The sequence below is a fragment of the Vipera berus genome (assembly GCF_964194415.1).
Source record: "Vipera berus genome assembly, chromosome: 2".
Lineage (NCBI taxonomy): Eukaryota > Metazoa > Chordata > Lepidosauria > Squamata > Viperidae > Vipera > Vipera berus.
This window is the reverse complement of record NC_138203.1, coordinates 54,908,501-54,935,492: the sequence shown is the minus strand read 5'-3', so window position 1 is coordinate 54,935,492 and position 26,992 is coordinate 54,908,501. Positions and strand designations below refer to the sequence as shown.

General features: G+C 37.0%; 2 protein-coding genes across 3 annotated transcripts in view; both read right to left on the bottom strand.

Annotated features, from left to right (window-relative positions):
* SNX24 (sorting nexin 24) overlaps positions 1–14,146 on the bottom strand; it is an 86,436-nt gene extending 72,290 nt beyond the window's left edge. The window contains exon 1 of the mRNA XM_081321676.1: positions 13,964–14,146. Coding sequence (XP_081177802.1) covers positions 13,964–14,023 — 60 coding nt within the window. The 5' untranslated portion in view covers positions 14,024–14,146. The remainder of the gene's footprint in view (positions 1–13,963) is intronic.
* A 4,499-nt stretch (positions 14,147–18,645) lies between these two features.
* The window catches only part of SNX2 (sorting nexin 2), a gene marked incomplete at its 3' end in the record, with an annotated part of 30,196 nt that continues 21,849 nt past the window's right edge, over positions 18,646–26,992 (bottom strand). Inside the window, exons 11-15 of one of the 2 annotated variants that reach the window (XR_014025635.1) lie at positions 22,647–22,852; positions 21,118–21,261; positions 19,161–19,245; positions 18,984–19,051; positions 18,646–18,806 (exon numbers count right to left, since the gene is read on the bottom strand). Coding sequence is in view for 1 of the 2 variants with exons in the window: in XM_081321316.1 (XP_081177442.1) it covers positions 19,153–19,245; positions 21,118–21,261; positions 22,647–22,852 (443 nt within the window). Of the gene's footprint in view, positions 18,807–18,983; positions 19,052–19,152; positions 19,246–21,117; positions 21,262–22,646; positions 22,853–26,992 lie in introns of those variants that run through there. The other variant, XM_081321316.1, reaches the window with a different exon arrangement.

Genomic DNA, 26,992 nt, shown 5'->3' with positions numbered 1-26,992 from the left:
GAATTGATAAGTAGAAATGTGAGCATTTGCAGTTCCTAATGAAGTTGACAGTAATTACCCAGGTCTTTCACTCTAAATTGCATAACTTTGAATTAGGATTCAAAATAATTGTTGGAGCATAAATTATACAAAATTGTAGAATTAATTTTTCAATGCATTATAGGATCATCAGTCAAATAACTGTAATAAAATATAAAATGGCTAATAAATCATCCTTTAAAAATAATATTCCCCAGGAAATTAACATGTAAAAAAGACATAGGTTCTTGGGGAATTTCAAACAAACATATTACATTTAGGTGAAATGTTTTTCTTAAACATATTTGTATATTTATCAGTGTTTTTGTTGGCACTGGTTTTTATCATGATTCAACTCTTGATTAACATTCAATAAAAAAATTATATATTAAGATAAAAACAGCTTTCCCCCCCAAACACATATAGTTAGGGATATTCTGTCTACCTAATACCAATTAGGATATATTACAACATGGATATGTAGTTAATCCACTCCTGAAAGCACAGATTGTGACAACAGTTTCCAGGGAATTCACGTTGCTAATTACTTTCAAAAGAGCAGAGAGTTAGGGGACCATACAGAGGGGGAAAGACTTACGTATTTATAATAGGAGTAAACTTTCTAAGTAAGTCTTTACCAAATTCATGGTGCTGTTCCATATTGGCACACATGGCTATTTTGGGGGTGAGAGAGGGAAGAATTTTAAACAATAAATCTGCTAGAAATTTAGGATTTAGGAGGACAGAGATAATGACCATAAGGGAGCAAAATATGACTTTTTAAATAGACATACACTGGATCATATAGGGCAGGGGTCCCCAACCCCTGGTCCATGGCATGCCAGCAACTGGTCTGCACAGACAAGCAAAGCCCTATCTGTGGGATGCAGGCAGCACACAAAACCACGCCACCTCCAGTCCGCAGAAAAACCTCTTTCCATGGAACTGGTGCCTGGTGTTCAAAAGGTTGGGGACCTCTGATATAGGGTACTAGCATCATTAAAATTGCACTGTTTTGCATGGTGTTTCTAATATTTTTGGAGATGTACTACATTTCTACTGGAATGTAGTAAGCTTAAGTTATGTTTATACTGATAAAGATTATATCATATATGTATACATATATATCATATACACACATGTATATATATATATATATATATATATATATATATATATATATATATATATATACACACACACACACACACACACACACATAACCAATATAAATGCAATTTAAGCTTACTTATTCATTCTAGTACAAATGTAGTTGTAGTTGATAATTATACTGATAAATCATTTTTAAGAGACACCAACACTCATATTATCTATCACTAAATGACAAACCTTCTGCTTGGCTACAGTAATGAGTTTTACATGGAGCTGCCCATGACGATCTAATTAAAGTGCAATCAGCTGAGAATATAGTGGCATGGTACTTAGGGGCACATCGCAATACACTCACTTAACTACTTTGTGAGCAACACTGTCACCCTGTAGAGTTCTGGATACAATTCAAAATTCTTATTACCCATAAAACCTTTTATAGCACAGGAATGAGTAATCTTTCGGACCGTTTATCTCCAGTTGTATCAGCTTGTCCCATGGAAGAATTAGCACTACAGGTTGGGCCACCACATGAATATATAAATGGAATAAGAAATAATAGGTCATGTAAATTAATGAAACAAAAAGGAAATAGGAAAGAAACAAAAGGAAACAAAGCAATATTTACTTTATATCAATAGTATATTTTACTCAGTTACTTTTACTGCTTTATTCAATTTCATATTCAATTTATTTTTTATATTTCTTCTCATATAAAAACATGTAATGAAATGAGCAGAAGTATGCCTTGATACATAGCCATTGTTTGCTACTTTTATTTCTTACAACAGACTGTATATCACTCCAGTATTTGCAATCTTAAAATTTCTTCATTTTTGAAGTTTATTAATTGTTCTATCAAGGTACATAAATTCAGCTACTTGCTCATTTTTTAAAATCTTTTACACAGAAGCATTCATTCAATTTTCTCTGCTAAACACTACTTGCTTTGTATTTGATATACTGATTTTCAGTTTCATACTCATTAATGTATATGATCTATATAATATTTACAGTCAAATATTGGGTTCTTAGGTCTATAACACAGCATTGTACTCTTAACACTACTGAACATGATTAACACATTCAGAACTTTTTATAACCCTTTTATTCCTCATCAATTCTCTCATTTCTTCACTGTAAACAAATAAATCAATAATAATAATAAATCTATTTTGCCATGCATGGGTACTACATGCTAAACCCACTCATTCAAAAACAAACATCTCTTTGGTGACTTTTCACCTGATAGTATCATTCTTATTCATTCCTAGGTCTCTGAATAGCCTCAAACATTTTGTTGTATACTCTCATATTGTTCCTACTGATACATATTTGTCACGAGCAGAATAGTTTCATTTATTTCTATCATTTATATGGCCATTCATCTTACAGAAAGCAATTAATAAAAAAGCAAATATATAAAAGCAATAATTATAAAAATAAAAAGCCTTTATTTGAAACAAAACATTATAAAAAATAAAATATACAAACCACACAAAAGGAGTAAAAAGAAAAACCACAATGCAGTCATCTAAGAACATTTCCAGTTCCCTGAGATCCCCCAGGTGATATAGCCAGATCTTAAGGAATGATATATATTTTTCCTGACATGTATTTTGGCTGTCTGATAAACAATTAACCTACATTTTCATTTCCCAACATGCATTTATCAACTTCGTTTTACAAGATCAGACAACTTTCATTCAGAATCTCTTACCAACTTTCCCTTTTGTTTTAGCTTCACAAACATTTAACAAATCTATCCCACCTCATTTAATTTATTTCATATTCTTTACCATTTATTTCTCTTGCACTACAAGTCACAGGCTTCACTGTGCTGTAGTCATCACCAGATGACTTATCTCTGTTGCCCATTAAGGCTTTGATCAATCAAGACTTTCACATAAGCTTCTTTAACAAGACAAAACTGTAGACTAGCTTACAGTTTCAGTCATAACCATGCAATATTCAGCATTCTCTGCTAAGGGTAAAAAAAAAAGTCTTATCAGTTCTGGGATATTTTGGTAAGTAGGCCACAAATGCAATCAAAACACAATTTCACCTAAGCAAGGGAATATGTTAAAATATCTAAGCTAGAGATTATCTTGCAAGCTCTACTATCATCGGCATCCCACTGACTTTGAGACAGATCTTGTGTACTGACATCACTTGGGATGCAATTATTTCAATTATCCCATAAGGATGGTTTAGGGAATATCTTTCAAGTTTGCAACATATTGGAGCCCTTGGCATCCCAGTCTAAGAGGATTCTAAACTTGCACGGTTTCAGCAATTTTTAAATTTGAAGCATAGGTTAGATGTCTTGGAATCCGTCAGCATTGTGTTCACATATATTGTCTTGTCAACTCTTGGCTGAGCTCTTAAAAGTGTATGGGTTTGAATTTCTATGCAGCAAATCACATATGTGATGGTGCAGGCAGATACAACATGGAGAATTATCCAATCCCAAGTGTCATGTAGATACAGTAATATGTTCTGAAATAATGGGGCAAGTTTATTTTAGAAGCTAAATTATCCCTTTAATTCTTAAAAGTTCAGTGAATTTCTTGCATTTCCCATGTCTTAATTTTTTTTTAAAAACCCTAAATTATGCCTGAATACAACATATTTTCTCACATAAAGAAAATCTACACTATTCTGAATTTGCCTGTGTGCATGTGTATAAAGAAAAAATGCTTTAAAGAAAAGATACTCCAAAGCAAATAGTTCTAAAGTCCAGTAAAAAGAAATTCAGTAGTCTTTTTGTGAAAACTCCATGGAAATTAAATATTAAAAGAAAGTTTTTTTAAAAAAAGAAAACTACAATTAAAATATTAAAATCCACACCAGTTCAATATTCAATGATTAGTTGCTTCCCCAAAAACTCATTAACACATCCCTAAAACACTTCTTGATAAATCAACAGTAAGTCAAAATATGATGAGCTTTATGCTCTGACAGCTTTTATCCATAATTTTGAATGTTTCTTAGATGAAATAGCAAACATTAACACCTTTATGGTAATCGATTAATGTCAGCAGAATTTTAGAGAGCTATGCTGCAGGCTCTAATATCACAGAAGTAATCAATTAAGGGAGTCAGTTAAAAATGATGCAAAGATCAGAAATGTCAACAGTAAAACAATCTCATTTTATGGTGTCAACTGCAGAGTAAAATATGGCATTTATTTCATAACATAGCTGAATTATTTTGCTAAGGTAGCCACACACCCATTTTTCTAGATGGTAACATCTATTTACCAACTATTAAATTGCTGATTATATCGGAAAAATACCTGTTTTGAATGATGTTTAAATGACAGTGGGATATCATCTGTAATAAGATATTAAGTATGTATTTTGGTCAAAATGTCTGAAAATCTTTTGATCTATTCAGTTAATATTAGTAGCAGAATTCTATACATTTCAAGAGAAAATGCAAACTGAGGTTTATGGAACTTCCTTTATATAACTGTATTTAGGAAAACTAGTAAACTCTTCAAGATCACAACATAGACAAGTTTATCAGAAAAAAATGAAATATAACTAAACTCATGTGATTTCAACAAGCATTTCCCTTTTTAATAAGTAAAAACTATGCCATATTCATTACTACATTACAGCAGACAATGACAAAACTATTTATAAGAAATGCCGAATGTCAGAAATGGGAATAATGAAGTCTTGAAATTTCTCAAGAAGATTTGTCACAGCTGACATTGCATTTATCAATACAAGCTTTCAGCAAAAGTACACACACAGTAGTCTCATTTCCTCTGCAATTTTTTTTAATAACTACCACCATCACAAGTCCTCTGTTACCCAACACAGTAAGAGGCACAAAGTAAAGCAAGCCCTATGCATTCTTTACTCCTAGAAGCAAACCATCAGAATCTATTAAAATTACCTCAAACTGATAGTACTAGAGACATGACAAATCACAGGCCAAGAGTCAGATACCAAAGAATGTGTATCAGAGCTTTGAGGCCAGGCCGATTTGCAAGCAAATGATATTGTATAGAGTTGGCATGCTCAGTGCATGACAAACTGATGCAATTTCAGCACTGTCGAAGAAATGGGGTGAGATTTCTGAGATGCTGGCCAGGCTTAGCTTAGAGAATTGTGCAGAGTTCCCAGATTTGAATCACTTGGGGCCTGAAAGGGCGTCCCTTGACAAGCCACAAATAATTACACTGCACTCTTTCCATTGTACCCTATTATTTTGTCCTTCTTATCTCTAGACTTTGAACACTTGTGAACAAGCAAGGTCGCCTCTTATTTTGACCACAGGATAGCAAAACATTGTTCTTTTCTGATATGATAAATAAAACGAAGGCCAAGAGACTAGCCATTTTTATCGAATCTATTTTCTACTTCTACAAGCAAAAGTAACTGGTGACCTAGGAAGAAGAGCTGAGATGAGAAATATTCATGGAAGTGGGTTCATGAGCTCTTCACTTAAGAGGGTTATGCAGCTATCTAGTAAACTGGGGGAAAAAGTGAGTTTTTAGAAACAGGGCATTGAGTTCACAGCCCCCAACAGATAAAGCTATCTGGAGATTATTTTAGTAGAGTTCCCTTTTTAAACCAACCAGTTTTGACAATTCAGACTACAAGTAATTCAAATAGGTTGAGAATCTTCTGCTTGCTGTCATTTTTCCTTAGGAAACCAGTAGTCGGTCTACTGAACACATTTCTAGTAATTATCAGTGATCTCCAAAGGCAAGATATACCATACTGAAATTAATAACACAGAATTTAAAATAATATTCTGCTAATTCCTGCAGTTCAGCGTTAATAGGAAAAGTCAAAGCAAACTCAATAACCTTATTCTTCCTGTATTCAAACAGAAACTCTTTTTCTTTTTCCTGTTTGCTTTATAATGTATTTCTGATTTACCCCTAGTACTTTACAGGTATGTTAAGATTACAACTCTCAGAATTATGGGAACTGCAATCCCAATGCAGCCAGAAGACAATGAAAAATGGGTTTGTTTTACTGCCTATGACCAACAGGTAAGCAAGTTAACTGCTCCAATCAACTCTAAGATTCCATGACAAATTTTATGTAAACTATTTCTCATTCTGTTTTACATCTGCTGGTAAATGTTTATTGTTTTGTCCAACCAAATAGGCCAACTTTACTTAAAATGTATTCAGTCTATATCAGGGGTGTCAAACTGCTGGGCCATGGGCCAGACACGTCATCCAGAAGCCACGCCCATCCCATTGCCAGTAATGGCAAAACCATCCCGATACGTTGTGCAATGTCACCTGACGTCATGAGTTTGACATGTCTGGTCTATATAAAGAAGATTATTCTTTTAATTTTATTTTAAATCTAAACCAATATTTTGCAAGATCAAGGCAAATGTATGTATTGATATGCAAAGTTACACAACTGTGAAGTCTAGTGCTATTTAATTCTAGCTGACATATCATAACTGGATTATTTTCCCACTTCTGTAAATGGAACTGCTTCACTATTAGCTTATGAGCAGCTAGCTGAATGGATGTAAAAGTAACAAAGATGAGTTTATTTTGTTTGTATGCCCCCTCCCCCCAATTCCTGAGTCTTATCTCTGTTGGGTCAGTTTAAAAGATAAGTGTGGTATTTAGATTGCATGATTAATCACACCTTAGTTTTGAGGCCAAATTCCAAAGGACTAAAGATGCAATGTACCCTAAAATACATTTTATGCTTTGCAAATAGTTTTGAAAGCATCTGTATGTTGCTTGATCACAGAAAATTAAGCTGTATAAATTATTTATACTTTGTCATTATCTGTCTTCAGGATTCAAGTTTCAATTTCCACTGAGGTTCATTGATACACAGAAGCACCATTTTACATCTAAGGTTTGGAATTATTCTGTCTTACAAAATTGTTGTTCCTTAAAGTCAGCAGGAAAATGTTGTATAAAAAGAATAACATATGCAAAAAGAAATAATAATCTGAAAAAGTTGATCTATTGCATTTGTTACAGAGACTAGATGTTATAAACCAATATACTATTAACAGAATTAGCATCCTGGATCAAAAGCTTATGAAAAACAAATGTTTTCATTTAGCACTACAATTTCCAGTGTAACAGTGTGATCTTATATGCTAACTCATATATAGCGTCTAAGACCTGCTGCAGAAAGCACTGATAATTAAGGATGTCTTCATGAAATTACCTTCCAAGAAGAGGAGTTGCTACAGAAGTTTATGCCATCATCATCATCATCATCATCATCATCATCATCATCATCATCTTAGGCATTGTTTACTAGCTCTGATACTTTCTTCTTAAACACCCCAAAAGCAAAAGTTAAAACTAGGGCAAGATGCTAAATGATTTGCTTTAATGTTCACTCAATAATAATTTGAATTCACAGTTTATAGTACTAAAAAGGATTTTAGGTTCGCTGTAGCCTGAGGTTCATTAATACTTCTACAGCTTGCGACTGACTACAGCCTGGAATTACAGTTTTAAGGTATTGCAGTTGTAGGTCAAAGCATCACATGACCAGATCCAGTTTATTTTACCTTTTTTATGATGCTTGTTCAGTCAGCACCATGGTTAAGCCAATCGATTTCCACCCTTGGGTGCTTTTTTTGCCAGAACTGGAAGTAAATGCTGGAAACTGGCAAAAAGTGTCACAAAGTGTCACAAAAAGTATCACATGATTTCAGGATGCTGCAAATGGCTGTAAAGATGAGCTGGGTTGGTTGACAAGTACCCAAAGTGCAATATACACATCCAGCGGAGGATGTATGTATGACCACTATAGTACAGGAGGGTCAGTCATAACTTCAAACTTAAAAGACCTGTCATAAGTTGAGGACTTGAGGTCCTTGATTTTAAAAGTATTTCTGACAGAGAGCACCTAAGTGATGCTAAATGAATCAACCAAGAGAGGCAGGTTTTCAGAATTGCAGCAAAAGCACTATCTCAGTGGCACCAAGAGGGATTTTGTAGCAGTTTATAGTAATTATTGGCCCAAGTGAAACCTACCAAATAAATATTCTCTGACCCATTATAAAGGTTTTGCACAGCTTTCTGGATCAGATTTGGACAAGTTTCCTTTCATATAAAAAGAATATATGGTAATATAAATGGAGGGCGTGCTTTTACGTAGAAACGGATTGACCCGATTGGTCCACCGATTCCTTTCAATATATTGTGCTGTAATCCATACAATTTCTCCACTTGTATCGAACATATGACTGAATCATCACTAATTCTGTTAGCTTCATTTGTTAGCAACAGTCTACGGTTTTGCTAACTCTGTTCATGTATGGTACTTATTCTGACCATACCCAGAATAAAAAAACAACAACACATTTTATTCAGAAATAAGTGGTAAAAACTGGAAGCTTACGGAACTATGAGTAAAATGAGAAGCATTAATGCCATTGCTAACATCTGTTGCCTTGCTATGCATTTTTACAAGAAGGATTGACCCTTGGGCTATCTGATCCTTTTCCTGCCCTGTATTCTACTGACTCTGCTTTTGTCTAGTTTGTAAGTATTATTTCAATGATAAACACTTGTTTACACCTTCACCCCCTGAAGGATAGAGACACTTTGGAAATGGTTCATATAAGATCAACAAAGATGGCCCATCATTGGAGGTGTTTAAGAAGAGATTGAACAGCCCCAAGGTCCCTTCAACTCTGTTACTGTTAAGAAGCTTCTAAGTATTTCAATCTAAAAACTGAAACATAACTGTTACTATTTGGAAAAAACTGCTATAAACCTATTGTGAAACTAAGTGCTGGAAAAGAAACATCAATCAATCAATCAATCATTGTTTGAAATGTTTAAGAATATATTATGATACAAATAGGTAACATAAATATATTATAATGCAAATAGTAATACTACTGGATATATTCATGAATATGAACATATTGTGCTAATAGGTAGTATAACATGTAAATAGTTTCCTTGGGTTACAAGATGTAATAGCATCTAAACAATATTAGAAGATACTTGGATACTATGTAAAGCAGCATGTAGGTTACATAACTAAAGTAATAACATTAACACACACACACACACACACACATATACTGTGATCCTAAACACCATTAAAAGCAGATTCTACTCATCTTAATGTATTTCTCAATCACAGTACCTAAGAAAACTCATTTGAATGCAGATAGAAAGAAGAAAGCAAGTCAGCTAGAGTGAAATTTGTTTACATTTTATAAAAGCAATTTTCCTAATCAATACATACTTACAGCTATCTTATTGATTATTTCACCACATAATCAAGCTCCTTACTTTGAGATTATGAATGGAATGATGAGGAGACATTGGATTTCATTTTTCTCCAGTCTGAAGCCCTATTACAGCATATAAGTATTCATCTGCATGGCTTTTAAACTGTGTTTTTAAATAATAATTTTATTACCAAAAATAGACAAACAGGAATAATTGTTTTATACTAGAAATTTTATTTAAAGAAAGCTACCGTACGCATTTTCAAGAAATTATATATGTCAACTATATGAGAAGGCCCAACATTTAAAGCAGTAAACTGTATCTATGCTGTGTGAATATCTACTGCAGAATTTAAAGCACATATTGGATTATTTCAGATCCCAAAATAGACTTTCACTTAGGAACAGGGAAACCTGTCAATTTGTGTGTGTGTGTGTGTGTGTGTGTGTGTGTGCGTGCGCACGCATTTATATATGTATGTTCATACACATTCACTCTACATCTATTTTTATGCATTTTTCTAAGTGGATATGTTTTCTGCAAGTAATTTTCCTTAGTACAGGCTAAAAAAACCTGCAAATAAGCACTATGGATTATTGTGCATTTGAAACAAACATTTATTCTTTTAAAGAACAACAGATAGCTTGGTTATATTTAGACCAGGTTTTTGACCTCAATGACTATATTCTTAAAATATTTGTAAAATAATTGGTATTAATAACTATAATCTTCAAAGTATAAAATTTAAGTGCAGTTTTGCTAACTAAAATTTTTAAAATTAAGCCAAATACATAGTGATGGGTCTTTCTTTACCAACATCCAACCTGTATTTTTATACTCTGTACTATGTATTGCTTTATTCACAGAAGAACTTAATGAACTAGACCAAACATTTCAAAATTAAAAGAGAAAGATAATAAACTATTCCAAAGCACATTCCAAATACTTTTAAAGATATTAATCTGTACATAATCTTCCATTAGACTGTGAAGAGGTACACTTACTTAATAATTAAGTATAATTAACTTACTTTTATAAGACAAGGCAAGTGGCAAGAGTAGGTCTAAGGATTGGTAAACTTATTCATCTTTCTAAAAAGTAGTTTAAGAAAGCATTACATGAAGGCTATTAAAAGGTAGCAGGACAGAGGGGAAAACTTAATTAAGAACACTCTAAGCCTGTCAGTCAAATATGCCCTTTGCACTTTGATCTACTTAAACACATGTCACCTTGACCTATAACATACCAATAAATGTTTCTGATCAATATGAATCAAGCACAAATTATTTTATTCAGGTGGTTTCCTCATACTGGGATCAACATTAGAAATCTAACTAGTATTTGCTCTTCCGTCATTGCAAAAGAATCACACTTAAATGATAACAAGTGCTCATGGGTGTCATTTTAAAGTTAAATTGCTCCCCAAGGGTATGTTCACAAAATGTCTACATTTAAAGGTTATTCAGTACCAAATTATGAACAACTGTTGCATTTTTAAGCAGAGAAATCAATAGTTTGGAGATCCACTCATCAATTTAAAGTGTTAGTAAAAAGCTTAAATGTTGACTAGTATGATTTGAAGAAAACAGATCACTAAGCAATCTTTCCACATACAACATATACTCAATTTCCTTAGAAGGTTTGCATAGAATCCCACTGTCAAATGAAAAGGCACCAAAATAACTTCTCTAAAAAGTTATATTGCTGTAATGATACTGAAAATGCCAAGAATTAGTGCTTTTTTGGGTTCAATAAAAATGGTAGAAAGTAGTGCACTCAAATCTTATACATATGCTACATATTATTTTGTTTTAAATTTTGGTTTAAATCTCATTATCAAACAATGATAGAGTGATAAATAAAGAATAGCATGAATTGGATGAAGACTTAAAAAGGCACTAGGTTAGCAACCAGGAGTTGGTAAGTTCTAGTTCTGCCTTAGACATGCAAGACAGTTGGGTGACTTTGGCCAGTCACTCTCTGTCAGCCCAACTCATCTCACAGGGTTGTTGTGGGGAAATTAGAGGAGTACTAATCTACTAGATATGTTTTCCACCTTGAGTTATTTATAAAAACAAAGGTGGCATAAAAATAACTCCACTAAACAAAAATAATAAGATGAGAGAGTTGAATGCATGTTACTAAATTTCAAAAATATTTAATTGTGATTCTTCTGTAAAGTTAGTGTCTACTCAAGAAAATCAGCCAATAGTTTTGACAAGTCCTCTATATGAGAACTCAAATCTACCAATCCCAGAAATGTTAATATCATGAAAGGCTAGTTAATGTTATTTTATTTTAATGAAAATATATATTATCCTTCTATCACAAAGACTAACAACAACTGACAACAGTACAAAATTAAAAAAAAAGTGTAGAAAAAAGTGCAGTAAGTTTTTACTACAAAGCAGCAGACTAATACCACAGAAAATAATCAAATGAAATGTACACTTAACTGAGAAACAAATGTTTTCCTGAATAATAGGGCTACCAAGTCTATAACCTGAGATGGCAGCCAAAAGGTAGAAAAAACTGGCTTTTCATGCCACTTGTGGTTTAATAGCCCAGAACTGGTAGTCTTATAAATAGGAAGTTCTTAACTAACTGATGAAAGACCATCTGAGTAAGTGCTGGCCTGGCTTCCTGAGGCACAGAGTTTAAATGTAGCCACTAAGTACCTCTTTTTATTGTCTTCATCAATCATGCCTCTGCCAAGACTTCCATCAGATTTTAGGGTAGAGAATACTGTAGTAAATAAATGCTAGGGAATATTGTATGAAAAGATCTCAAGCTTACTAGAACTAAAGCATTAAGTAGTCCTCAACTTATGGCCATAATCGAGCCCAACATTTCTGTAGCTAAGTGAAACATTTATTAAGTGAATTTTGTCCCATTTTGTGATCTTTCTTGCCACATTTGTTAAGTGAATCAATGCAGTCGTTAAGTTGGTCACGGTTGTTAAGTGAATCTGGCTTCCCCATTGACTTTGCTTCTCAGGTCACAAAAGCTGATCACACGACTCTGGGACACTGCAACCATCAGATATGTGAGTCAGTTACCAAGTGTTTGAATTTGATCACATAACCATGGGGATGCTGCAATGGTTGTAATTGTGAAAAATGGTCATAAGTCAAGTTTCAGTGCCGTTGTAACTTTGAACAGTCACTAAATGAACTGTTGTAAGTCAAGGACTACCTGTACTGTAACTAAGTCAAGCAAAGAAATCTAGAGCAGGAGGCACAGTAATCAGTGGAATTGTTTATTTTGGCTCCATCTCAAATATTTGCCCATCAGCATTTTTCCAGACCAATATTTTCCAAATAGAAACCAATCCAGTTTAATTTAGCTAAGGCCGAGGGAGGTCTAATTCATTAGGAATGGCTGCATACTGTGCCTCATTGCCTTAAATCAATTAAAGGCACTTCTACTTTTGGACAATCTCCTAAATGCAAAGCAGAATCCAGAAGTGTCAAAAATTTGATTTTCTAGATTAACCACCCTATCCAAACTGACTCAATTCCTATTGCAGGCTCCTCATAAGTGACATGTCTATCTTGTTTGAATTATATATCAGATTTCATTCATATTATGAATGAATGGGACTTGCCCCTCCCATTTAAAGTCAGATTCAACAGCTTGTCTCTAGCATCAGCTAACTTATTACAGAGAGAAGTGAAGGATGGAAGTTATTTTTAGTTTTGGTCAATTAGGGAAAGTAAAAGAGTTTCTGTCTACGTTTAACTCATGATTTGTGAGGAACCATCCAGCAGAATTTGTATTTGTAAGTTGAACTGCTGTCTTTTGTGTGTATGGGTTGTGCTATGTATCTCTATGGAATATTTCACACATGCTCAAGGATAAATTGTCCCTAAGACCCAGAATTTTTTTTTTAATCAAAAATCTGACCCAAATCTTCCATCATAGTCCACTTAGAATGCCCTCAGGTCTTTGGGTAACTAGGTAGCAATGATATAGAATGAGGAGTTCAAATGGCAACCCAACCATTCACTAGACTTACAGTAAAATCAAAATAAGTTTATGAATGAAGGTGAATATAGGTGTCTCAGGATAACGTTGCAGGATGCAATCTGAGTTGGTCACCAGGACCAGAGGTTTAGTCTTCCGAGTTGTGGGGGCTCATGCTGGAGCCCATCCTTAGGTAACGACTCTTTAGCAGAGTGCGCACTTTGGGCTATTTTTTGTGTGGTATTTAAATGGTGCCTGGTTGCGTGTGGCTTTTTTAGTTGTTGACACATAAACCAGGCACCCTATGAATACCACGCACACATAGCCCAAAGCGCACACTCTGCTAGAGAGAAAAGTTCCCTGAGGAATGGGCTCCAGCACGAGTCCCCAAACACAGAAGACGAAAACCACTGGTCCCGGTGACCGACCCAGGTTGGATCCTGCAAAATCAATTTAGTACTAAAATCTTCCGCCTTCTTGTCGGCGACCTGGCTGCCATCCCAAACGCATCGCTGCTGCAAATCCCTTCTATTTAGGAGCATTGCCTGCGCGCGCTTCTCCAGAAGAAGGCAAGCAACGCCCGGCCCCGAGCTGTACCACCCCCTCCTTTGCAGGGGGGGGAGTCATTAGCTCCTTCGCTCGCCCACCACTCACCGTGTAGCCCCTTTCCAATTCGCTCTCCTCGTAGCGAAACGAAGGAATAAAAACCTCCATGGTACGGTCGGTGCGCGAGCGCAGCTCCTGGACGGATTCGCCACGGTGGTGGTGGTGGAGGGGAGGGGGGGGAAAAGAGGCGTTCGTAGAAGGGTAGGGGGGGGGGGTTCTACGTCCCCCGGGCAGCGCAAAGCCTGGCGGAAGGAGCCGTGGGCCAGTGAAAATCACGTGACTAGCAAGGGCAACCTTTTCTCTATCTCTATGGGAACAGCAGTCTCCTCTCTTGCCCCACGTGATTCCTGGTGCAAGATGGACTGGGAAAGAGAAACGGAGGGGGAGGTGGGGGAGAGGCTGCCTTCGCTGGTACCACCTCTCCTGGCCTCGGGCGATACGGAAGGCGTCTTCTGCGCCGGAGGGAATGTTATCTTTGCTCCTGCTGCAGGCTGCGATAGTTTTAGCAACAGTTTCTGCAAGCGTTATTCATACTTTTATTATTAAAGCGGTTGCAGCAATTTTGGGTAAGGACGGCCCCTAGGTTCCTCCGCCCCTGCTTAATTGTAGGTTGACGCGTTAGGCAGTACCGATTAAGGGGAACGCCTTTTTTGGAATGCGCAATCTGAAATGTCACCCAGTAGTAATGTTCATATATAGGCTAGAGCTAGACCGTAAATAGAAGGACGAAAAATAAAGTGGCTGCGAGTTGTAAAATAAAACGCACATTTTCTTACGTGGAGGACAGCTGTTAAGATTGCAAAAGATGCGCTCTTGACACGCTTAGAAATTGCAGACTCCTCGATTCTTTGGGCTCATGTTCGTTGCTGCCTTGTGTTTACTTGAACTCAAATATTGATCTCTATTTAAGGAGATGCAAGCCTTTTTTTTCTCCCGTATAAATGGTTAATTCTGTGTCATGATACAAGCTAAATACACGTGAAATAGGCTCGTTGTATACAATCTGAAATTCAGTTTTTGCTGCTACAGACAATATTGCTGTGGGAGAAAACAATTATCAAGATTTTAAATTTCATAGCATTACAGTAGGTCTTTACAGATTAATATCCATAGACATACCTACCATCTTAATGTAATACTGCCAAGCCAATTAAAAAATGTATTTAGAAGCTGCATTTATAACATACACTATATTCCAAAGTAACACCAGCTGCCTGCAATTAGTGCAGGTTCGCATCCCACCAGGCTCAAGGTTGACTCAGCCTTCCATCCTTCCGAGGTAGGTAAAATGAGGACCCAGATTGTTGGGGGCAATAAGCTGACTTTGTAATAATGCCGCTTGGGGTGTGTGTGAAAGCCCTAATAAGCAGGCATACATATACATAGAATGAAGGCTACTGCTAAGCTTGTAAGCCGCCCTGAGTCTTTGGAGAAGGGCGGGATATAAATGGAATTTTTTTTAAAAAAAATTGAGATGGCACTTAAGTACCTTGACTGGAATCAGCCTTAGTTCTGATCATATCCTAAACAGAGACAGACACCTGGACAAACTTGTCTGATTAAGCAACATAAAATGGACCACCACCAAAAACTACCATTGTGTAGACTAGACTGAGAAGTAGAAAAAAAAATATTTGAAGAGAGAATGACAAATGCCAGGAAAACTCCATGAGTATTAGGATTTGAACTTAGTTCACAGACTTTTCTCCCTCTTTGGTGTTGATCATGTTAGCATAACCCCCCCCCCCCCAGAAGTTTCAGATAAGAGGTTAATGATTAACTTTCAGTGACCAAATGTATCCATTTATATCTTCTTGCCAAATACGTATTTCATGCAAAATGGATCATTCTTCCTAAGCTAACCTATTAAAATAAAGGCTGCTAAATACAGCTCTATGAATGTATGTTCCCTTTTAAATTTTTTGAATGGTGCATTATCTTCACTACAGAATATTATCAGAGCTACATTTTAGTGCTATTGATACAAGAATATCAGGGAATAAATAATTCCACACTTAGTGCTTTTTTTTAATCCCATTTTATATCCCGCCCTTCTCCGAAGACTCAGCAAACATTAATCTGGCATGCATTACTGAGACCTGGCTGGGTCCAGAAGTCAGGGTGGCCCTTTCAAATATGTGCTTGCTGGGTTTCATGTATGGCATTAGCAAAGATACCAGGGCAGAAGAAGAGAAGAGTCACTTAAGGCTTTCAGGGCAGCCGCTCCTCAGGCTGATGGATATGAGGCTCTGTTTACTAAGTTGGGCTTTAAGGATCATTTGGGACTGCTGCTATTGTACCAATTTTCCTCTTGCATAACAATCTCTGCTGAGTTTCTGGTCTCCATTTCTCAGTTGGTGATGGAGATTCCCAGATTTATGATCTTGGGGAAATTCAGTATGTCTTCCCTAGGTGTGGGTCTGAGTTGATTCAGGACTTCATGGCTAAAATGACAGCCCTGAGTCTATCCCAGATCATCCAGGGCCCAACATGGGACAGCGGTTAAACACCTGATTCAGTTTTCCTATTGGATCAATGGCAGTGTGATCTGGAATTAGGGGAAATGTTGGTATCTTCCTTGTCATGGTCAGCTCAAGTCCTGATTACCATGAGATTCTCCTATACAACTATCCACTGCAGGTAGGCAGGATATATTTGACTGGTTCTCCTTCAGTGACTGACAGAGCCAGATGGGTTTTCAGAGGGAACTGGCAGTTGTGCCTGCTGGTCTTCTGCATACTCCATCGGAGGCCTTAAATGCTACCTGGACAGAACTGTGAGGCCTTGGATTGGATTGTGCCTGTGTCACCTACTCCTCTCATGGACCCCATCATTCTCTGTAGTTTATGGAGGAACTGAGGGAGATGAAACAAGATACCAGAGCATCAGCACGAGGGACTTCTTTCATATCTAAACTTTAACCTACAGAGTGAAGCCAACTTCTTGGTTTTGTCTTTGGCCAAAAATAAGTCATTATTGGTACTCATTTCTGGTAGTAGCCAACATACCAGCAGATGGGCCAGGCTCTTTATCCCTTCTTTCATATAGCTATCTACTAACAGCCTCCACTTGAGCATATTAGATTTACATTTAGGTACTCCAACTCTCAACCTATTCAGGGTCTTCCAAGTAGGGAAGTCAGATTTCGCAGCCATATTCTCCTGTAGTGTTATTCCTTGCTTGATGTTCTCCTTCTTCCATCTTTTAACTTGATTTTGTTCTTGACATCTGCTATTTTGATACCCAAAATAACAGTTGTTGATTTTCCTAATGTGTGAAAATCCCTTTGGAGTTCTTTACAGTCCGTTATTTTTTTACCATTCCAAACAATGCAATGCCATCAACAACCTTGGCTATTCCACTAGTTAATTCAAAAAAAGGCAAAATATTTTGCTGCAATATTGTAGTAGTAAATCATGAAGGTAATTACTGCCATTGAAAGATAACATTAGGGGGGGAAAAGCTGTCATGTAGCAACACAATCATTATTTTAATACTTTTTCATAGAACAAGCATGTAAATCCTCCACCCATTAATAGGAAAAATGCATCCAAATTATAGAGCTTACTGAGATGTGTTGTTACCTTCTATGTGGGATTTCCACTTTGGGACCAATTTAGAAAATATTCAAGCGATTGTTACATGCATGCATAAATTTATCTCATGATAAGGAGCTAAAACACTGCAACCCTGGAAATAACATAAATAAAGTTGCCAAAATACCTGCCAGCTACACACACCACCATATTTTTGTGAATAACTATAGCATTGTACTTCTGTAGCATTATAGAGGGTACATTCCATGCTTTTTTTAGCATGTCCTTCTGCACCTCTGAAAGATCATATCCTGAAGTTTTCAGAGGAAATGGAGATGGCAAAATTCATGTTTCCACTGAGACAAGTATTTCAACCATAGAATTTAAAATTCTTTCAGGAACATAAAAACTACACAAGATCTTTCTTTAAAAAAATGATATGCCATTTGCCAAATTGTATAGTGACTTAAAAACCCAAAATAGATATCTGGATGTTATCTGATTGAACAATTCTCTACAGTATTTTAGCACTGCCTTTTTTCCACTGTAATTGTGCTTTTAAAAATAGGAAAGTCCTTAGAATATTGTAAGAATTTAAGTAGAAGAATGTTGAGTCTTCAGCTTCATTCCTGACCGAAGTCAAGGAGCCTTGTTACTAGAATGATACCAATTTGAAACAATCCAAACAAATTGATTTGTAAATTGTAACAGTTTCATGGTTTAGCATCCAAGATTTTTGTTAAAGCCACATAAAGGGCATTTAAGTGCAATTGTTTAATTTTAATTTTAAAAATACTTTTCATATGCATAAAACTGATAGTACTACTAAATACCAATTATTTCACCAGGGTTTAAAGTTTATAATCAGTTAAGAACAAAATTAACACAGGTAATGATTAATGTTGCACAAGATACATCCCTTTATTACTGTAATCACAAAATCTTGATTATTTACAGGAATGTGTATGTGAACATTAATAAATGCATTCTGTTTCATAAAGATCAAGTAGACAGAACTTATAGTAAAGAACAAAAATAACGTTCTGGCCTTGCATTGCACATCTTAGTGCAAGTATTAAGACACAATAGTGTTCAATTCGCAAGTATTGCAGAATGTCATGCCACAGTCCAAAGAGGGTCAGGACATGCAGCTGTTAATAAGATGCTATAGTATATAAAAAGCCACATGTTAAATTCATAAAATATATAGTGGTTTATTTGGATGATTTTAAAGTGATTTCATTATGGAATTTAATTCAACTGGGACAACATCCAAAGAATCTTCATACTGGAAAGTCTTCTTTCTAGGCAATGGCTTTGGCTTCAGGTAGGAATGCTTCCCAGTATTTTATCAGCTGGGGGGGGGAGAGAAAAGGAGAAAGAAAGTAGTAAACAGAATTTCATATATACACACATACATATATGTATATACACACATGCACATCTATCCAAAATTCTCTAAATGTAAATGTCTAATACATTTGTTTCATTGAGTAACTCTAAAATGTGCTATGATTATTTGAAAATCTTACCTGCTGTTGTGTTTGCACTAATGATTCCAAGTATTTGATTATAATGGTTTTGAAGTCTCTCACACGTTCTTTCTGACAGTAGAAGAGAATTACAGTATTTACTCACTGAACAACCTTGCCAAAGTTTATTTCATTAAGATCCATTTAATAAATATTTTTTCACAACAGCCTATATACATGCCTCAAATCTTCCTACTTCTTTCCGTATTGTTTTGGAGATTTGTTCAAAATCCCTCTCTCCTTGTTGAACTTTTGTTTCCCACTAAAAGTTAAAAAAATGTGTATAATTTAAACACATATAATTAAGCATATTATTTTTTTAAAAGTAACTATAACATAATGAATAGCAATATAAATTAAAAGGTTTTTTATGGAAATGAAAATGATAGCATATATACCTTCCAACTACATAATGTGAAGACTTTCCCAGGCAAAACTATTCAAAACACGTTTTCCCTTTCAAAATTAACAGTTCTTTTGGTTTTAATCTTTAAGTTCTAATTATAGTTCCAGAATATGTTGTTCAATTTCCTATAAAGTAACAACTAATAATGATAGACCTATAGCATGGATCCTGACTCCCCACTCAGTAGCCCAGTGCAGGGTTGGGGCCTGTTGGGAACCAGGCTGTGCAAGTGGCGGCTGACAGTGCGAGGGTGCATTTGTGCAAGTGGTGCATGCACGCAACCATGCCCCCTTCTCCCCCACTACCACAGAGCCAGAAATGTTGGGGACCATTGATCTATAGCATAAATTTCTATGTCCAGACATGTTTAAAAGGATTAATTATTCTTAGATTTAGAAATACTTAATATTTAAATTAATATTCATGTCATCTGTTACACTTGACCCATAGTATGAAATACTCTACAGAAACTAAAATAGTCTTAGAGTGAGATACCATAAATCTATATTTTACATTCTATTTGAAGAACTCATATATGAATAAACATACAGTCGGGTATTTGGAACTGTCATCCCTAAAAAGGTCCTTCCACTAAACAGAATTTCTACATAAAATTAAAGATGAATTAAAAAATATAGTGACTGCAGTGAATATGTCAAATTGGCTATTAAAAGTTTCCAACTCAAATATTGTTATGGAAGAGTTTTCAAAAGAAACCGTGACAATGTATAGAAGAAAGTTGCTACATAGAAAACTTGACATAAGCAGTTTAAATCCAAATTAGTTTTTAAAAAGAAGTCACTGTCTTAAAGTTTCAATATCAGACTTTTATAAATAGCCTGCAGTTATTTATTTATTAAATTTATGACTGTGTTAACTGACTCTGAGGAATTAAAACTTTAGGCGCCAGAGATACTTAATTCTACAATTCTACAGTAGTTCAGCTGTAGCTGAGTCACTTAAGAAAAGCAAGAATATTTTTATAGAACATTGGTTTTTTGTGCCACACATTAATCAGATAATACAAACAGCAGCCACTTATATGAAACTAAATGTAAAATGTTCTCAGTAAACTGTTACCTCCTTATGCACATTTTAATTACAAGTCTATGCTAAACAGCTGTTACTATCCATTCTCAGTGATTTAATTCTTGTCATACTATCCTGATCATTGAGCACTTTTGTAAAAGTATAAAATCTTCACAGAAGACAATGTGCTACTTCGTTTAAAAAAAGTATGTCGCGTATTTAAGAAAAATGTATAGGTGGATTTGCTTGTTAATGAACATTAACAATTCTTATTCAATGTAAGAAATAAGAACAGGAAGCGCATGTTCTCCTACCTCTTCAATTTCCTTGATGAAGCATGACACAAAAAGTGCAGAGATTATGATTAGAATACCTCTAGCTATTTTAACATTATATTGAAGATATACAAGTGAAAAATATGTATATGCAATTGTAAATCTGACATTCACAAATTTATGTTTTGGAAATATTTCATATAGGAGAATATAAATTGCCTGCTTTTTTATTTAAAAAAGTAGCATTCAGTTTGTAAAACACAAATAGGAATATATATTTAAGAAAATGTATGAGATTACTGTTATTCTAATAATAATGGAACTAATGATGATTAAAACCATATTTGAAATGGACTAACGGCAAAGAATATGAAGAACAAAACAGGTTTTTTTAATTAAAAAGGCACTGCATTATAAAATTTACCTCTCTGATTTCATCTTTAGCTTGCTGTAATTTGTCAGGTTTGTTGGCAAGCTGAAGCTTAGCTTCAGCCTCTCGTTTTTTCTGTAACATGACCTGAGCATCTTGCCATTTCTGCCAACATTTCATTCGATGATCAAATACACCCTATAAACAATGTGGTTTTAAAAAAAAAGATGACAGTAAGCTTATTCAAAACCTGACATTTCAAGAAAAAAGTTTTGCATCTTAATTAAAAATAACTGATTATTACTAAATGCTTAGCTTAAATGCCTATAGTTATTCATCTACAAAATAACTTGAATCTAAAGAGGTATCTAACCTGGCCAGCTGCTGCTTGTAATGTACAAGACTTGTGCTCGGGGCTGGGAGCCCAGAATGATCCGTGTGTGCCTCCTTACTCTCTTATAATCCCTTTCTGTCCAATTTCTCCACTCTGTGAGTGGAAGGGGAAAAAAGGAGCGAGCAGGGAAAAAAGAAAAAAAAACCTAAATAATCTCTGGTTTCAATGTTTCCTGTGCCTGACTTTTTTTTAAAATGTATATTACCCACTGTATGCTTGCTTACTTTCCTGTAATTACTTCTTCACTGATCTTTCTGTTTTACAAGGGATGGGTGGGGGTGGGACGAAAGGAAAACAAGACAGGCACAGGACAACATGTACTGACTATAGTGGCAATCATGTGACTGAATGATACTGCAAAGATCATAGATGTGGTCATTGCTCATAAAGTTATTTTTATTCAGCACCATTGTAATTTGAATAATCACTAAATGAAGCAATTGACAAGAAAGATTTACCTGTATCCTTGACTTCATGAAAACTTTCATTTATGCAATTTCCTTGGCAACAACACATTCTGTTTAACGTTCTGTTTTTCCTGGTTGTTTTTTGACAGTTTAGTTTGCAGTAAAATTATCTAATAGTACTACATCAAAATACTAACCAGATCTCATACTGATTAATTTTCAAAGCCCAAATTCAGAAAGGTTCTAAGAGCTTGTATGAGAGCCCACTTAGTGTAATAATTAAAAAACTGGGACATTTTGAGTTCTAGTCCTCCCTTTGGCATGAGATCCATCTTGGGTTCATGAAATAAGTGGGATATAAATCAAATAAATATATTATATCCTGAAAATGTCATAGCATTGAATATAAATTCAGCATCACAGGTAGTACTCAGTTTATGACCCTAAATGAGGCAGGAATTCCATCAATAAGTGAAGCAACGATTAACTGATACATCACATAACAACACCCTGCTTAGTGTTGGCAGTTCTAGCCGTCCCTATTGCAGTTGTTAAGAGAGACATTACATGACTGCAGTTTGTGACCGCCTGCCAGATTGCTTAATAAGCTCACTTGTTGGAAACTGGCTGCGAAGTTTGCAAATGGTGATAACATGGTTGTGGGGATAGTCAGAAGTCACTTTTTTCAGCAACATAATAATTTCAAACAGTCACTAAAGAAAGGTCATTCAGCGAGGAGTATCTATATATGAATATCTGTATAGATTTAAATGTGGGCTTACTTTTACAGCACCAATGAGACGAATATAATCACTGAGAAGCTCAGAGAATACATAGAAATCAGCAAAAGCTTGTTCTTGATGCAACTGGTCTATTTTTTCTTCAACTTCAGCAAGCTGAGACAAAGCTCTTGATAAAGCAGTATGGTCTTCTGAGTTACCTAACATGGCAGCACTTTTAGCAAAGGCAGCTGTATTGATTGACAGTTCTGAAACAAACAAATAAACTCATATGAATCTTTTACACCAATACTCAATTCTATTTTATCTATTATTTCAACCATTTTTAACAGATTACAAATTCTGCCAGTAAGCACATGCAAAAATCACAAAAACTTTGCATTTCATTCCTGAAATGATAGTGTGCACGATATGAAATAATCTTGTGTATCAGTACAGTGATTTCAGAGTGAAAATCTGTCACATTACTACAATCTCTGTAAAGACAGATTCTGCTAAAGTTTATATAGCAAAGTGTTGGGAAATTGCTGCTAATGAAACAAATGTCAGTAAAATAAATTATTGTAATGCAAAACTTGTAGGGTTTGGATGCTTGTGTAATTTACTATCTCCTCCTAAAAAGATTGTATCCTGCACTATAGATTAGATGAGGATCTTCAATATCCAGTTTAGGGCATAAAAAAAAAACACCTGAACATCTTATTGATCTAATACAAAAAGAGGACAAATGTCAGGAAGAACTCCATTCTCCATCTTACACATATCCCATTGATTGCACTGGAAGATTTATGTACCTGATTTAAGCACCTGATTAGTTCCAACCTTGATTCACCCCTTTCTATCCATTTCTATGAAATTAGGAAAGATTCTTGTAACTGACAAATTTCCAATTAACTACATTAGTTTTCTTTCTTAAATCTCCCATTTTAATGGTGCTGTATATTGAGATTTATATAATAGGTCTTGGGAAAGGATACTAAATCATATTTCAACCACATATATTAAGATTTTGATAGCTAACTTGATGCATGGATTTCATGTTTTACTCTCTAGCATTGTTCATCCAGTTCCACCTATTTTTAAAAAACTCACTTTCCTTATTACCGTATATACTTGAGTATAAGCCGACTCGAGTATAAGCCGAGACCCCCAATTTTACCCCAAAAAACTGGTAAAAGTTATTGACTCGAGTATAAGCCGAGGCTGGGAAATGCAGCAGCTGGAGGCTGGATCCCCCGAAAGACGTCTCTGCTGAGATGAGAGAACGGGGTGGCAAGCCGCCGAGAGAATGGGGCGGTGGAGTGCTCTGCCGAGAGAATGGGGCGGCTTGCTGTTCTCTCGGTGCAGCACGGCAGAGGCTGGATCTCGCGAAAGAAGTCTCCGCTGAGCGAGAGAATGAGGCGTCTCAGCGCCCATTTTCTCGGCGAAGACTTCTTTCGGGGGATGCAGCTTCTGCCGCCCCTTTCTCTCAGCTGCCCAGTGGAACAGCTTGCCACCAGAAATCAAGAGTGCTCCATCACTGGAGGTTTTTAAGAAGAGACTGGACATTCACCTGTCTGAGATGGTATCGGTCAGTGGTGGCGAAACTTTTAGAGACCGAGTGCCCAAACCGCAAGCCAAAACCCACTTGTTTATCACAAAGTGCCAAGGCAGCATCGGCATTCTGGTGCCCTCGGGGGAGGGGACAGGGAGGCGCCTCTGAGTGCCGCCTCTGGCACGAAAAAAAGGGGGAGCAAAAAATGGGCCACCGTACCGCAAGGCACAAAAATGCCAACCGCCGCGCCGCAGGGTGTAGATACAAGGCACCGCACCACGTGAGAACGGGGCTGGGCTAGTGAGTATCACGCAGGCACTAGCCCCGCCCCCTTTGCAGCATGTGCCTGCTCGTGGCCCCGTGCGCGCATGCACGCATGTAAAATGCTTCCCCCTCCCTTTTCTTCCAGTCCACCAACCGACAAGGACCTGCTGCTGGCAGCGGTGGTGGCGCACGTGCCAACAGAGAGGGCTCTGAGTGCCACCTCTGGCAGGCGTGCCATAGGTTCACCACCACTGGTATAGGTCCTCCTGCTTGAGCAAGGGGCTAGACTAGAAGACCTCCAAGGTCCCTTCCATCTCTATTCTATTCTATTCTATTCTATTCTATTCTATTCTATTCACTTTCTATATTTCTATTCTATTCTATTCTATTCTATTCACTTTCTATAATTCTATTCTATTCTATTCTATTCTATTCTATTCTATTCTATTCTATTCTATTCTATTCACTTTCTATATTTCTATTCTATTCTATTCTATTCTATTCTATTCTATTCTATTCTATTCTATTCACTTTCTATATTTCTATTCTATTCTATTCTATTCCATTCACTTTCTATATTTCTATTCTATTCTATTCTATTCTATTCTATTCTATTCTATTCTATTCTATTCTATTCTATTCTATTCTATTCACTTTCTATATTTCTATTCTATTCTATTCTATTCTATTCTATTCTATTCTATTCTATTCTATTCTATTCTATTCTATTCACTTTCTATATTTCTATTCTATTCTATTCTATTCCATTCACTTTCTATATTTCTATTCTATTCTATTCTATTCTATTCTATTCTATTCTGTTCTGTTCTGTTCTGTTCTGTTCTGTTCTACGTTCTGTTCCATTCCATTCCATATTTTCTATTCCATTCTGTTCCACTGTCAGAGCCCATCGGAGGCAACCCAGTCAGCCCAAACAGGAGTTACACTAAGGCTATGCAGCCTCTCCTCTCAACCTGAACCCCTCCTTACCTTTCCTTTTATCTGCATCCTATTTTTAACTGCCGGCTCTGCCCTGCCCTATTTTGTCCTTGAGCACTCGTGAGCTCATCAAGAACAGAAGGTAACCGTGGGGTGAAAGGCAGGGCAAGATCTGCAAGATCCCCATTTGCATTTGACTTTGCCATCCCATCTGGTTCGAGATAACACACCACACACACACACACACACACAGAGAGAGAGAGAGAGAGAGAGAGAGAGAGAGAGAGAGAGAGAGAGAGAGAGAGAGAGATGAGGATGAGGAAGAGGATGAGGATGAACGAATTTTGCAGCTGCTTCTTTAAAAGCTCTCTTCTCTCAGGGATGACCGAGATAGTGAATTGCAAGCAGAAATGAATTTCTCCTTCCGTTTCTGATCCGCGCAAACACCCAAGCGTGAACGCCATCACCTGATAGCTTGGGTGCCTGTTCAATTCGTTAGAGAGAGAGAGAGAGAGAGAGGGGGGGGGCTTTCTGTTTGTTTGTTTTACCACGAGTTGACAGTTGGGCAGAAACCAGAGGAGGGAAAAAAGAATTTCGGGCTTCGTGGGAACCGAGGAAGCAAAACAAGATGCAAAGTCTAAAATCTATAGGCTCATAAACCACCCCGGTTTCTTGAAACAAACCGGGATTTCTCTACCCCAACCTTGAAACCATGGATCGAGTGAATCTCTTTACCGAAGAATGTGATGAACGGGAGAAGGTGAGTCTTCGCCGAGAAAATCTCAGCGCCCATTTTCTCGGCGAAGACTTCTTTCGGGGGATGCAGCTTCTGCCGCCCCTTTCTGTCAGCTGCCCAGCTGAGAGAAGGGGGTGACAGAGGCTGGATCCCCCGAAACAAGTCTCCGCTGAGACGAGAGAACAAGGTGTTTCTTTCTCCCCCCCCCCCGCTTTTGCCGCTTTTGTGTGTGCGTGTGTGTGTGTGTGTGTCCCATCTGCAAAGCTTCCGAGGAAGGAGAAGCAGGATACTGGTTGGGGGGGAGCGGCAAAAGCGGGGGGGGGGGAGAGAGAAACGGCTCCGCCTTTGGTTCCCCCTCCTAAAGCACAGGGGCGCTAGAGAAAGTTTGGAGTTGGGTAAGGAAGGGCAAAATTCAGGAAGAAAAGCGGGGCGGCGGGCGAACGGGAGACCTGTACAAGGGGGAAGGGGAACTCTCTGCTTTGTGTGTGTGTGTGTGTGTGTGTGTGTGTGTGTGTCCCATCTGCAAAGCTGCCGAGGAAGGAGAAGCGGGATACTGGTTGGGTGGAGGAGGCAGTGGCGGCGGCGGAGGCGGCCGCAGCACCGGCAGTCTTCCGCTTTTGCCGCTTTTGTGTGTGCGTGTGTGTGTGTGTCCCATCTGCAAAGCTGCCGAGGAAGGAGAAATGGAGGAGGCAGTGGCGGCGGCGGAGGCGGCCGCAGCACCGGCAGCCTTCCGCTTTTGCCGCTTTTGTGTGTCTTTGTGTGTCTCCTTCCCCGGCAGCTTTGCAGATGGGACACACACACACGCACACACAAAAGCGGCAAAAGCGGAAGGCTGCCGGTGCTGCGGCCGCCTCCGCCGCCACTGCCTCCTCCACTTCTCCTTCCTCGGCAGCTTTGCAGATGGGCCACACACAC